Source organism: Zasmidium cellare (assembly GCF_010093935.1).
Source record: "Zasmidium cellare ATCC 36951 unplaced genomic scaffold M409scaffold_43, whole genome shotgun sequence".
In the NCBI taxonomy this organism is placed as follows: Eukaryota; Fungi; Ascomycota; class Dothideomycetes; order Mycosphaerellales; family Mycosphaerellaceae; genus Zasmidium; species Zasmidium cellare.
In genome coordinates this window covers 18,292-32,206 of record NW_022986987.1, presented here as the reverse complement: position 1 = coordinate 32,206, position 13,915 = coordinate 18,292, and the positions used below count along the sequence as shown (strand labels likewise).

General features: G+C 55.0%; 4 protein-coding genes across 4 annotated transcripts; 2 read left to right on the top strand and 2 right to left on the bottom strand.

Moving 5' to 3' along the window:
- Positions 1-554: 554 nt before the first annotated feature.
- M409DRAFT_69936 (glycoside hydrolase family 55 protein) lies at positions 555-2,954 on the bottom strand (the record flags this gene model as incomplete). The annotated part of the gene is made up of 1 exon (XM_033818503.1): positions 555-2,954. The coding sequence occupies one exon, from the start codon at positions 2,952-2,954 to the stop codon at positions 555-557; it is 2,400 nt and encodes a 799-aa protein (XP_033661953.1).
- Positions 2,955-4,879: 1,925 nt separating this feature from the next.
- Positions 4,880-6,556, bottom strand: M409DRAFT_28393 (uncharacterized protein; the record flags this gene model as incomplete). The annotated part of the gene is made up of 3 exons (XM_033809015.1): positions 4,880-5,399; positions 5,561-5,618; positions 5,686-6,556. The coding sequence occupies 3 exons, from the start codon at positions 6,554-6,556 to the stop codon at positions 4,880-4,882; spliced, it is 1,449 nt and encodes a 482-aa protein (XP_033661952.1).
- A 951-nt stretch (positions 6,557-7,507) lies between these two features.
- On the top strand, positions 7,508-10,198 carry M409DRAFT_69934 (uncharacterized protein; the record flags this gene model as incomplete). The annotated part of the gene is made up of 1 exon (XM_033818502.1): positions 7,508-10,198. The coding sequence occupies one exon, from the start codon at positions 7,508-7,510 to the stop codon at positions 10,196-10,198; it is 2,691 nt and encodes an 896-aa protein (XP_033661951.1).
- A 1,072-nt stretch (positions 10,199-11,270) lies between these two features.
- M409DRAFT_69933 (uncharacterized protein) lies at positions 11,271-13,900 on the top strand (the record flags this gene model as incomplete). Its single annotated transcript, XM_033818501.1, has 7 exons — positions 11,271-11,852; positions 11,984-12,035; positions 12,094-12,374; positions 12,424-12,765; positions 12,822-13,284; positions 13,347-13,440; positions 13,882-13,900. 7 exons carry the CDS (start codon positions 11,271-11,273, stop codon positions 13,898-13,900), a joined length of 1,833 nt encoding a protein of 610 aa, XP_033661950.1.
- Positions 13,901-13,915: the final 15 nt, after the last annotated feature.

Sequence of the window (13,915 nt, the reverse complement as noted above, 5' to 3'; positions counted from 1 at the left end):
TCCGTGGAGTATCGAGTTTCACACCAATTCGGTCTGCTCTGCTTTCGCGAACTCGTTTCGCGGTACAAGCATCCTCGACTTCGAAATCGGATGGCCTAAAGAGAGACTTGATGTTCCGCTTATGCTTGAGTGCTCTCCGTCGTCGTCACTATCATGGGCAAGTCGTACTTGATCAGTCTGTTTATGGCATCGCTCTATTGAAGAGAGTCGCTCGAATGTGAGAAAATCAGTGGTCTGTTCGCTGTCGAACATGAAGTTGGGGAAAGGGGCAGTGACGGTTCGACGTAAGGGGAAGGAAAGAACAACGTGGATGGAAAGGACAGATAGATCAACGTTGAACGGTTTCTGAATTCGCGAGCTAACTACATCGCCGGTAGGCTCGTCTCTGCACACAGTAGTATCCCCCAAACGCCAGGCTGCTGAATCTGCCAGCAGTGAGCTTTTTCGAGCTCGGGTATTCTCATGCTACCGTCCTCTCCCAACGAACGCCGCGAGACCTTGAAGAGGCGAGAAAATCGTACTGAAAGAAGAAACCAAGCATAGAAACCCCCCCTCTACTTTGAAAAGTAGTACGCGATTGTATCCCCGTAAACGCCTTCATTATCTGCCGCCACAATCGGATCGTTTGCATCCACACGTAGCATGTTCACCGACGCCTTGGTCGTGACAGCGTACATGTAGACTTCGCTGTTTTGGACCCGGATCATATTAAGCTGACAATTCTCGGTTGTTGAAGCAACGCACTTCTGCTGGTATCCGTTGAAGAAGGAGTACATGCCAGTCGAGTAGATGTGGACGTTCTGACTGTTGAGCACGCGAAGGCCCCAGGCATCCTTGCATGGCACGCCGTCGCTGTCAGTGCCGTTCTCACAGATGGCGAAGGTAGGGTCGTTCTGATAGCCAGCAGCGCCGTTGAAGGTGAATGGCTTGGGAACCTCTGGAGATGGCTGGAAGTAAGGCGTCTCAGTCTGCATGAAGCCGCCGAAGAAAGCCTTGACGCCGTCCAGCTGGTAATTGTAGATGATGGAGTGCTCAGAAGCGGTACCCCAGAGCCAGCATGGTCCTTGGTTCTGGAAGAGAGCACCACGAGCGCTGTAGAGGTTGATCTGAGTCTGGCCAGGGCCGTCCTCTAGGTCGTGATCAGCAACCCAGAACCAGTCATTCTCGAGCACGAAGCCGCCAGATTGCTTGGTCGCGTGGAACATCATGAAGACACCTTGGCACTCGACCTTTGGTGGATTGACCTCGCCGGGGAAACCGACCTGGCCGGTGTGACCACGACACTGCTCCATGAGCAACTCAGTACCAGCGGAGCCACCAATGCGGACATGGCTGTCCCACATGCCGGATTCGCCTTGAGCCGAGTTCAAGTTCCACTCAATCATGACGGCGCCAGGAGCGGCGCCCTTGGTCTCGAAGATCAAATCGGAAATCTCGACTGCACCCTTCTCTTGGGTGTCGCGCTTGCCGACTTGCCAGACAGGCTTTGGCTTGGTGGGGTCATTGAACGAAGAACCATCGGCGACGATCAAAGACCAGATCTCGCCAACAATCTTGATCTTCTGTGGAACGATGATGGTGTCCTTGATGAGGTAGGCAGCGTGGTCGAAGAAGGCAATGGCGTTCGGTGTGCTGGCGACCTTGTTCAAGAAGTCTTGGACAGCCTTGGTGTCGTCGGTCTCGCCATCACCCTTGCAACCGCTGTCGAGGGCCGAGATGAAGTTGGAGACTGCGACATCCTCGTACTGCGGCTTGCTGCGGCCGTAGACGGCGCCGTTCTGGGTGGTGAGAGATGTTGGCAACTTGGGAGCGTTGGTAATGGGACCAGCGGAGGTTTGCTGCTTGCCGTTGCCGGTGTAGCTGTTGCCTTGAGCCCAGGAGGCAACGATTTTGTTGCCCTCGAGGATAGTCTTGGTCTGTGGGACTTGGTAGACAGCCTGTTGCGTGCCAGTGAAGTCGACGTTGATCAGGAGTAGAGTGCCTCCGGTAGCTGGGACATTACCAGTGCCATTGCCCCCATAAGAGGTCTTGACACCATACTCAACGCCAGAGACTTTGCTGTCGGAGAGGACGACCGAGCCGACGGACTGATTTGATGGGTTGACAGACATGTCCATGCCGGTCTGACCAGATCCACCTTCAATCGAGACATTGCTGAAAGTCCAGCCCCAGTTCCAGTTCATGAAGATGGCAGTGCCACAGTTGGTGAACTTGAGGTTGCGGGAAGTGAACTGCTGGCTGCCGACAAACATGCAGTTACCACCACCTGAGAAGGTGAGGTCGCTGCACCAGCCGCCGGAACCATTGTCCATGAAGATACCTTGCTGGCCAGATCCCTCGTCCATCTGAAAGTCGATGTTCTGGAGGCTGGTAGCTTGGGCGACTTGCCAGTGGATCGCAGTAGTAGTGTTGGCAGAGCCTCGCAAGTCGAAGACACAATTGCGGATCTGGCGGAAGAAGTTGTTTTGGTTAATGAACCAGTTGGTGTTGTTTGGGTTGGCGTAAGGGTCAGCATCCATCATGGCCATGCCGGCAAAAGTTGGGCCTGGCTTGAAGACTGGTCGGTTCTTTGCGTCACCGATGATTTGGGTGTAGTAGGTGAGGTTGAGCGGCTTGTTCAGTTGGTAGGTGCCTCCTGGGATGTAGATGATGGCTGGGGTGGTGGTCGAAGAGTTGCAGTTAGCACCGCATCGGCCTCCATCCTCCAGCAACTTCTGAATAGCATCCGAGTCGTCGCCACCGCTGGGTGCGGGGGCTGTTCGAAAGATCTCGTAACCGCCGGAGGTGCTGTTCGAGTTTGTCCAGACAGTGCCCTGGTGCTTGATGTCGGCGAGCCAGTAGCCAGATGAGCTTGCAGGGCTGGACTGCTGTGGTGCTGGTGCGGCTTGAGCCACGGGAGCGAGGAAGGCGCTCAACGCCGTCGAAAGCAGCATGACGCTGCGGGTGGAGAACATGGCTGCTCGGGACGCAGATGTATGGGTGATAAAGATCGGATTTGAAGTCGTAGTCGTGATGGCGGTCGTGGTTGTCTCAGTGTCCTGCACTGGGAGAGATTTCGTGGAGTTTCGTTGTGTGTTGCCAAGGCAACTGTCGGTGGTCAGTGTCTGGAAAGCGAGAGAAGGTGTTCCAAAAGGTGCGAGTCCTTGCAAGCAAGAGAGTGCGAAAGAAAAGGTGGTTAAGTAGCAAGTCGCGGTGTGTCGTAACGAGGGTCGACGCGCGTGAAGAATGGAAGGCGCGTTCGATGAATGGTATTGTGTGCGGGCGACAATGAAGGAAGGACAATGCAGCCTCGTCAATAGGCACAGAAGCAGAATAAGCCGCGGCAGGGCGACGCCGACAGTGAAGAGCAGAACAGAACAGAGCAACGCAGCAAAAGACAAGTCAAGGTGCAGTGTGTCTCTTTTTGAATGCGGTGGAAGGAGCGGTGCAGGGCAGGAGTGGGGACATCTGAACTCACATGTTACTCGCGATTGAATCGCCTCCAGTCAGGTACCTCCGTCCAAGTCGTCCTGCGTTTCAGATGTCGCTCGGCATTCACCTTCGTTTGCGTCTAGTCTTTCGATCCGGTTTGCACATGTCTGCAGCCGCCGCTCTATTATACCCATCTGCTGCGTTTGCTTGGAACCCGCATGCCATCTGTGGCGACGACACGAGCCTCAAACTATCATACGCCGGTACAACTACATCATCTTTGTCTTGGGAGTCATTCTGTTAACCTCGTGGACCACCGTCCTAAGCGATCTGGAGGCGTGAAAGGGCATGCAGTGGGAGGCGCAAAGAATGTGCTCCACGCCTACCCGCCATGCTTGTCTCTGCGGCCGCCCAGAGACAGCCAGCGCAAGACAAGATGGTGTCGCTGCGTGAAACCTGGGAGAAATGGCAAGGGGCCTCTCGCGCGTGCAGCACCACCCAACACCTCCTCTTTCACAGCGCCGGCGCATGAGGTGTAGTCGACGCGATTTAGACTCAGGCGCAAGGATCGGCGCTCTTGCTTCAGCCACACCCGTTGGACGGCAGGAGCCACCCTTGATTGGCTGGTGCGGCTGGCGCGAAACGGCGTCCAGCCCGCACGTCTGCTTCAACCTCCCGCAAACAACTTGGACGGCCAATCGTCAGTGGTCGCTTTTGCAGTGGCGCTCATCAAAACATTGACCCTTCCCAATCTGTGGTCGGAGAAGACCTCTTCTTCGAGTCAAAAGTACGACTGCCGCCAACCCCCCGGCCGCCTGGGCCGCAGGGATGGCCAGCGAGACAGAGTTCGGTACCTTGCAGCCCGTCCAACCACGACCCTTTCGTCGTCAAAAGGCACAGGATACCCTCTGTTGGACATTGTGATCTCATCGTCCGCTCTTCGACAACAGGATGGCTTTCGACTAGACCGAATCTCCAGCTTCACCCTTTAATGAAAATTGTGAACACCAGTCACACCAGTGCACGACGTGCGGGTGCCCGCCTTTCGAGAGCATGCGCACATGACACAGGGGCGTGTGTCCATGTGGCGGTCTGTCTTGTAAACACGTACTGCGACACAACATCGAGTGTGACCGTGTGACGAGAGCTACTTTGAGTCGTACTGCCATCTGACCGAAAGAGCTTTCGCGATCACAAGCTCGTTTTCAGCTGACAATCAAAGTACATCGCAACACTCCCTCTCACTAGCTGGCTGTGATGAAGAGCAACCGAAATCCGAGATGAGGACCTCAATTACATACGAATCCATCTGTGACAAGCAGCCGTATTTGGATGACTTGAGCCCCACGGAGAGGCCGACCAACGTTGAGACGTGGATTGTTGCAAGGCTGAGCATCCAAAGCTATAATTGATTCAGCAGAACCTCTTCGGATATAGAAGTCTCGGCCTCGACAGCTGCAAACTCACCTCACATGAACCCCTGCAACTTAGTATCATCCTTATGCCCTCTCTCAACAACCACATACTCCCCACATGGACCCTCCCCGCTCTCCAACATCATCTCCACCACATCCCCAATCCTCCTCACTCCCTCACCCAGGTTCTCTTCCTCCTCAAAAGCAAAACAAAGCCTCACGCTCCGCTCAAATCTCGCACTCTCATCCCCAGGAACCTCAAAAATACTTCCAGGAGCAATGACCAAACTCTCCTCATCCTGACACCGCTGCGTCAATTCCTCCCCGTTCAGGGTCTCGGGCAGCCCGAGCCAGATGAAGTAGCCACCCACGACCTCGCGATCGGGCTGTGGCATGGTGAAGCCTAGCGGTAGGAGGTGTTCTTTGATCGCCGAGGCCATGAGGCTGTATCTGGTGGCATACGCGGGGCGCAGGACGGTTTGAATGTGGTGTTGGAGTTGGCCGGTTTGGAGGAGGCGAGTGAGGTAGGTGGAGGTGAGTTGGCTTGGAGCGCCGCCGGATCTTTGGATGCCACTGGGTTGCAGGGAAGGAGTTAGCTTTGTAGTTGAAAGGCAAACTAGACTAGACTAGATGTCTGGATCTTGGTGCGACATGATCGTACTACCTCTTCACGGTTACATATGCCAAATAGCAGAGTACGAGATACTGAATGAAGAGACATGGAAAACACTTACGCTTGCGACACCCCATACGAGAACTTGGCCGTTCCCTCAATCCAGCCACTTCGCAGACCTACAGAAAGAGGACAAACCATAAGCCCACACGAAAACTTACCAGATCAAGAAATCTCTTATCTTACCTGGACCCGCCAACTTGGAAAACGTTCCATTCGACACCACATTCCCAAAACCATCGGCACCTTTACGATCTGCACCACCGTCCAACTCGCGATCGATGTCCACGAGCCGGGGTAAGTGCGATGTCTTCAGCGTTTCTACGAGCTTTGTGTCGGGGGAGGCTGTGGGCCACTGAAGGAAATCATAAACGTCGTCGCACACGAGCAGGACATCGAACTCCCGCGCCAGCCGGACAAGGTCGCGTCTTTGGTGCAGACTCATCGTCCTCGAGGAAGGATTGCTGAACGTCGGCACGCAGTAGACGACATGTCTATAGACCTTCGCGCGGTCGCGATGGGGTTTATACCGCGGCGTCGTGGTATCCTTCCCGGCGTTCTCCTCGCTCTTGAGAATTTCTTGTCGCAGGTATGCGATATCGATGCCGTCTTCGTCTTCCGGCACGGCGCGCATTTTGTCGCTGAACCCTGCGTCTTCGAAGATGCGGAAGACGAGCATGTAGGCGGGCGCGACGAGCCAGATGTTGAGGGTCGAGGAGGGCTCGGTGTAGACGTTCAGCATGCAGCCGAGACTCTGGGAGGCGCCGCCGTTGAGGCATATCCTCTCCGCCTCGATCGGTTTGCTTGGATTGTAGAAGGACGTCAACCATTCCGCGATGGCTTCTCGCGCGGGTGGGTAGCCTTCATCGGCGCCGTAAACGAGGCCGTCGTAGGCTATGGAGGGGTCTGAGAGGGCGGTGGTGGCGGCTTCTTTGATCAGAGAGACGGGGAGGAGGGAGCCGTTGGGCCAGCCTCGTAGGAGGTTGATAGCTGGTTTTGACGAGGCATTCGTCATGCCCGCTGGGAGGGAGCTGAAGTTTGTGGATGTGGATGACATTGTGCTTGGCTTCGGCCAGAGGATGTTCCGTACGAGGTGGAGGAGATTGAGGGTGGGCATTGATTACGGTGAAGGCCTTTTTCTGATCTGACTGCGATGATGGAAGTTGGAGGACGACGCGGCCGCGATCGGCCAACAAGCTCATCATGCAAGATTCCAACCCGGCTACAAGGACACTATCGATATCGAGACTTCCCATTGCGGCGAATTTATCGATAGACGTTCGTATCTTGCCTCTCGAAAACTCGTACACACGCAGAGAGTTACCTGTTCCTGGCGTCTATCAGTTCGCCATCGTCGCCGACATGCCGGTAGCCGCGCGCCGTTGGACAGTTGGAGCTAATCTTAGACGTCTGGGCCCTCTTGGCCGGCGTCATGGGCGGCGATGTGAGGGAGTTGTTGTGCCTCAGAACATCAGCAGCTGTGTTCGCAAAGCCTCGCAACAGCGTGAGAGGGAGGGCTATGTTCCGTTCATAACATCAAGATCTAACGGGCGGCTGACTTGTGCTGGATGGGCGGATGGAATCTCACATGGCAACCAACCGGCGAGAGGCAGTGGTCATGGATCAGGGTCTGCAGTGATTGGGGGCTTGCTCGACTCCGCCTCATGCAAAATACACGAGAGTTGCGTAATGCCGCCCTTCACGCATCACACTCGGGTACCTGACGCCGTGCGCTGGTGTTGCTGCTGAAACTACTGCACTCCTGCTTGTTTCCAGCCTCTTCCTCCTCTTCCTGAAATACTATGACCGGCTTGTGTCCTCACTGCTCCAGCCTTTCCAACGCCTTGCGCCGTTGTACCTGTGAAACCTGTCAACCTCCCCGGCCTTTATAAAATACCTACCCTCCCACGCACGCACGCTTGCACGCATGTTCGCGTGATTCCCGAGTCGCACCACAGTTCTTGTCGTGCTGCTGACCTGACCTCCTGCGTCTTACTACCACAACGACATGGCTAGACGTCTGTCCTCCATCTTCACCTCTGGCTTTCCCTCCGAGGACAAGTCCCAGCCAGGCATGCCCAAGAGCGCATCCAAGTCTCCTCGACGAGCCTCGCCTCCGGACGTTTCACGATCGAAGAGTCCCAGCAAACTCTCAAAGCAAGCCCCGGTGTACAACTCCGCGAGAAGACCTTCAGGACAGCTCCTTGAACCTACCCTGCCGAGCCTGCCGAGTTTACAAGATCTTCAGCATGATCAGGCCAACAACGACCCGAGTCTACTCCCTCCTCCGACTCTAAACTCGGGATATCATTCCAGAAATGGCTCTACAGAACGCTCAAGGCCTGGGACACCGGGCGGATACAGTCCTAGCAGGCCTGTCACGCCGAGCATACAACTCCCCGACCAGCCGCCTATGACACCTTCGTCGCCCGGAGGTGATAATCTAGACAAGCAGAGGAACAAGAAGCATTGGTGGAACCGCAGTAAAGAGAAGGATGAAGCGAGCAGAGGCCCAGCTGCGTGGATCGCCGGCCATCCACAGCATCTCCCATATGACACCGATGGACTCTTGAGTGCGAAACCTATGCAGGAATTGTGGGACAATGGCGATGGTAACTGCCTCGTATATTTGTTCCCGCGAACATCAGGCAGAGGAGCATCGTTCAAGGTCGATTCAGCTGTCTTTGCATCGTCACCAATGTTGACAAAGCTCGCGTTTGGGGATGTATACAGCAGTGCCGCGGTTGTCTCAGGAGACCGCAGGCAGATGCCGCTGGAGACTCGCGCGCAACAACTTGCGGTCAATGACCCCGCTACGCCGCCTCTCAGTCCGAAACGCAATGCCGAGACGACGAGCTCGACGTCATCCCACGATTCTCGCGGTCGATTCTCAACATTCTCTTCTGAATCGCAGGAGACACATCTCTACTTACCTATCAGACTCAGCAGCGATGGCGCTGCGCAGACACCTACTACTCCCAAAGCTGACGACCGCGCCGCGCTGGAAGACCTCCAAACCTTGATCGACTACCGCAACTTCTTCGCCTTCCTTTGCGGTCAATCACTTGTTGCGACCCCTAGGAGAAGCACATTCTTCCACATCTTCATGACGATTGCTGGAATCCTGAAATCGTATCAATTCTCGAACGTCGACGGTTCCACATACGGCGAGGTTGCGAACTCGAGTTTCGACAACTATGTCGAAGAGCTTGGTCTTGCCGATGTGCGAGCGAGTCGAGAGAAGACGATTGAAGGTGTTGTCCTTGGAGAACGAATGAAGAGCGTACTATTATTCAATGAAGCCTTTACGCATGCGGTCGGAAAGCATGAAGATTTAATATCGTTGAAGAGTCCCAAGTTCAACATGATCAGCCCGATCATCCAGAACCGACTGACACGCGCGGCCATGGATCTGGAGAAACGAGTCGCTTCGATAAGATTGATCATGACCGACTTTGAGTTTCCCTTCCTCTTTTCTGGGATTATGAACTCCAAGACCTCGATCGAACGGAAGGAGGGTGTGCGATTCGATCAGTGGAAAGAGCATTTCCTCGGCATGCGCAAATTCACCATGGGCATGTACAAGGCGAAATATGGTGACTGGCCTCCTAAGGCTAGCAGCAAGAAGAACACACTGGAGACGTCTGGCCTGAACCGGCTGGTTTTGAAGGATGTTTACCACGATTTGTCTTCTCTCTACGATCTGTTGGTCGATCGGAACCATCTCACGACTAGGACTATCGATGGTGGTAACGAGGACGGTGGTCGAGACGAGCCAGTCGTGCGAGGTTTAAGAGCGGTGCTGTCGGAGTACGATCGCTCATCACCACCTGTCAAGCCTCCAGTGCCCTTCGACTTGCCTAGACTCCCTACGTTAAGAAGCACTCGCAAGGACTTTGGAGCTGACGCCAAGAAAGATGCAAAGGCCATGCAGAAGAAGATCAAGGACGACGAACTCCAATCAATACTTCGTGCAAGCTGGAATGAAGATGCACCCAGGACGCCCTTCGTTGAGGCTTTCCGCGAGATGGAGAAACGTGCGGCACACGGCTGCAACATGAACGAACTGGAAGACCTCCGCATCGGTCAATGGATCTTCATGTACGTCGTCCTCCAAGCACTGCCCATGCTAGCATGCGACGCACCCGGCTTGAAGTGGACAAAGGGCGTCGAGTACTTCCTCTGCGAACCACCCCGAAAAGGCGTTCCCTGGGCAAACCCCAACGCCGCCGGAGCAGGCGCTCAGCGGCGAACCTGGTTCTCCGTCGGCGGCGAGGGTGGTGGTGTGGTCAGCCTCCCCTCAGACATCGTCGAGCACGGCGTCGAAGGCATCTACCGCCGCTCGCACTGCTGGGAAATGGCCGAGAAATGGTGCGCATCGAACCCGATCCTCAGCGAAGCCCTCCAGATGCAACAAAGCTCCGGTGATACGGAAGATCTGCCTCTCCCTCCACCGCCGTCTGGGAATGACCTTCTACGACCGGATAGTAGGAATAGTGCGCGGAGTAGTAAACGGATGTCGAGTTTCGGCATTGGACTTGAGGCGTTGCCGTTGCCCGCGGGTGTTACGCCTGATGGAAGTGCGCCGAGTCCGATTGAGCGGCCTAGGACGCCTGGATATGCGGTCGATACGACCAAGACGTTTGATTCGATCTTGGCAGATGTGAATACTGGGAAGGGAGGGAAGAAGAAGAAGTAAATCGTCGTTCACGGAGCATGATCGCATGGGAATCTTGGTCTGGCGGAAGGCATAGTGTTTTGAGGGCCCTTTGCATATTATAGTTGTTCATGTCGATGTCGATGTCGATACCTTTGAAGGGAGGAGTACCACACCCTACACAAAAATGGGAGCAAAGCATGTGTATGATGGGAACGGTTCTGCTGTACAACTGTAGATGATGACATAAGGCTAGTGCAATATTGCGAATTTCGATCCATCTCGCCAATGGTTTCCCATACTTCGTACATCAATCGCGCCCAAATGCAACGATACCATGCAATGCTCGGGGAATGACCTTGTTGGTCCGCCCCAGGAGGCAGCTGAAAGATTGAAGTCGCCATTCACCTTGCTACCTTGCACATCTCATTTCTCGCGATTTCCACCAATCGTCTCGTATCACCTCCATCCTGCAGAAGAAGAAGATTGATGTTTCCGGAAGGTCGGTTGACCAGCTGCCGGACTCGGTTACACGCCGACATCATCGTCGCATGGCCCGTGTGCCTGGCTAAGACACTGCACCTGCGCTTGGCGGAAATTAGCTTTGGCGATAAGCTCCCTTGCCAACCATGTTTTCTGGACGTCGGTCCCCTCAGCTCGACCAGCTCGTGGTTGTTTGCGGGTTTGTTCCGAGATTGGGACGGGGATTTGGGGTTAGGATAGGGTGGGATGGATTGATGAATGGGGTTCTTCGTCTGCTCCTCGTCGGCGAGACCGGTGGCGGATAGCAGCTTCGCAAAAGAAGAGAAAAGAGACCCGATGATGAACAGTTCGTCCAAGGAACGCACTAGCGCCGGAAGCCTGCCAGAAGAGGAGACTATGCAAACAGTCCCCGCAGTTGATAAGGTCGGATACGACATCGAGATGCGATTGACCTTCTCGTTCAGGTTACGCTGCACGCCGGACCTGCATTACCACCCGCGGCCTCATTCGTTCGTCGTCTGTAGCTAACACCTGCGGTGACACCGATGCCCTTGGCGAGGACGAGACAATACAAACTGCGAGCCATGCCCGCTCACTTCCCTTTCTCCCCTCCTTCCTACCGTCGCCCGGCATGTTCGTTTCCAACTTGCTGCTCGCCATTGGCAGCTTCACCGCCGTCCAGGCCCTCCCCAAGAGCAACACCCGCTCCACCTACGCCGTCAAGGAACGCCATATCGTCCCACGTAGCTGGACTCGAGTCGGCTCCGCCTCCAAGCACGAGACCATCCACCTCCAGATTGGCCTCAAGCAGCAAAACGAAGGCCAGATCGAAGAGCACCTGCTCGAGATTTCGGACCCGAATCACCACCGCCATGGCCAGCACATGAGCGCTGAGGAGATTAGAGAGATCATCCAGCCCTCCGACGAGACTCAGGAGCTTGTCAGGGCTTGGCTCGAGGAGCACGGTATCTCGCATGGTGTTCATTCTCCTTCGAAGGACTTCATCCATGTGGTGCTTCCGATCGAGAAGGCTGAGGAGTTGCTTCAGACGGAGTATTCGATTTTTGAGCATGCGGATGGGTCAACGATTTCGAGAGCCCCCGAGTGGTCCCTGCCGATGCATCTTCATGAGCATATCGATGTTGTGCAGCCCACGACCAGCTTCTTCCGTCCGAATGCTAAGGCTGCGGGTGGGTCTGGGAATGCGCCGTTCGTGGATGCTGTGACGCTTAGCGATGCTTGGGTGAAGAAGAACTGGGGACCTGGCAATGGGTGGGGTCATGGTGGGAATGGTGGTGGTGGTGTAAGTAGGAAGGAAAGTATTTTGAAAGTTTGAGCTGACAGTGTGCAAAGAACGGAGGAGGTGCAGGTCCAATCTCCCAGATTTGCAACATCTGTAAGTCAGCCATATGATTCCTACCACCGGGAACACAGCCCTAACCTCAAAGAAATAGCCTTCACCACGCCAGACTGCATCCGCACTCTGTACGGCACCTACGACTACAAGCCTCAGGCCGCCGGCAAGAACAAGATCGGCCACAACAACTTCCTCAACGAAACTAGCTACCGCAAGGATATCTACAAGTTCTTGGACCTCTTCCGTCCCGAGGCCAAGCAGGCTGCTTATGACTTCAAGGTTGTGCAGATCGCCGGTGGAATTGACAACCAGGGCCCATATGCTCCTGGAAGCGACCTCAACATTGAGGCGAACTTGGATTCGGAGCAGATTCTTTCGGTGGGTTGAGATATACTACGATGTGGTGATTTGTGTTGACATCTTGCAGATCGGATACCCTACTCCACTGACCGTCTGGTCTACTGGTGGCAGCCCACCCTTCATCCCCGATATCAACACCCCAACAGACACCAACGAACCCTACCTCGTGTGGCTCGACTACGTCCTCGGACAGAGCGACCTGCCCCAGGTCATCAGCACTTCGTATGGTGACGACGAACAGACCGTCCCCGAGTCGTACGCACGCCGAGCCTGCTCTGGGTTCGCCCAGCTCGGCGCCCGTGGCATCTCCCTCTTCTTCAGCAGCGGCGACGCTGGTGTTGGTGGTGATGGGACATGCTACTCTAACGACGGGAAGAATACGTACAAGTTCTTGCCGAACTTCCCTACTGTAAGCCCGAACAACAACCCCCCCACAAACTTCATCATGCTGACACTTAACTACAGTCCTGCCCCTGGATCACCTCCGTCGGCGGCACCGAAGCCTTCCAACCCGAAGTCGCCGTCTCCCGCTTCGCAAGCGGAGCAGGCTTCTCCAACTACTTCCCCCAACCCAAATACCAAGCCGCCGCCGTAAGCGCCTACATCAAATCCCTCGCGGGCCTGCACGACGGCCTCTACAACAAGACCGGTCGCGCCTACCCAGACGTCGCCGCGCAGGGCAACCACGACGCGCTCGTGTGGAACAACACCGTCCGCACCGTCGGTGGGACTTCCGCGTCCAGCCCGACGTTCGCGGCGGTCATCAGTCTGGTCAACGATGCGCTTATTGCAAGGGGCAAACCCACGCTGGGTTTCTTGAACCCGTGGTTGTATGGCGGGGCTTATAAGACGCTTACGGATGTGACGAGCGGGAGCAGCTATGGGTGTAATACGACGGGCTTCCCGGCGAAGGAGGGGTGGGATGCTGGTGAGTTGGCAATATCTCTTCCAATTTCGTGGTTGTTGTGTTTACTGATTTTGGTTATACAGTCACTGGCTTCGGCACGCCTAACTTCAGCAAGCTCGTCGATGCCGCGTATGCGAAGTATGGTGGCAAGGGGGGATATCCTCACCAGGGGGGTTGGTAGAGTCCTTGCTACTCTTGTGATGAGGAAAAGCATTGGGAATAATTCTCCGTGCCATGAGAGCTATGACATGAGGGTATTTTGATGTACATATGTGATTATGAGCCATGACGAATGTTCTCTACGGCCTCAACTTGAGAGCATTTCCACACCTTCTCCCGCTCTCATTCTTCAAACATGAATTGCACGATCGTTTGGCTGTGATGCGTAAGCACAACCGTCTAAAACGCGTGAGACGTGCTGTGCTGTGTCCCTGGTCGTCGTTTCGTCGTCGTTTGGAACATGTGGTTCGAAGCACGCGATCTCCTCCAAGAGAAAGGTCAAGAAGACTAGGTGAAACAAATACGAGATGTAGCATCGTTCGTATTCTGCAGCGACGGATCTGATCTGCTACAATGTGACGGTGTCTGTGTATGCGGAGTTCGCCGCTTGGAGGGAAGGCACGGCAAGGCTGATTGATTTTGACCAAATTGA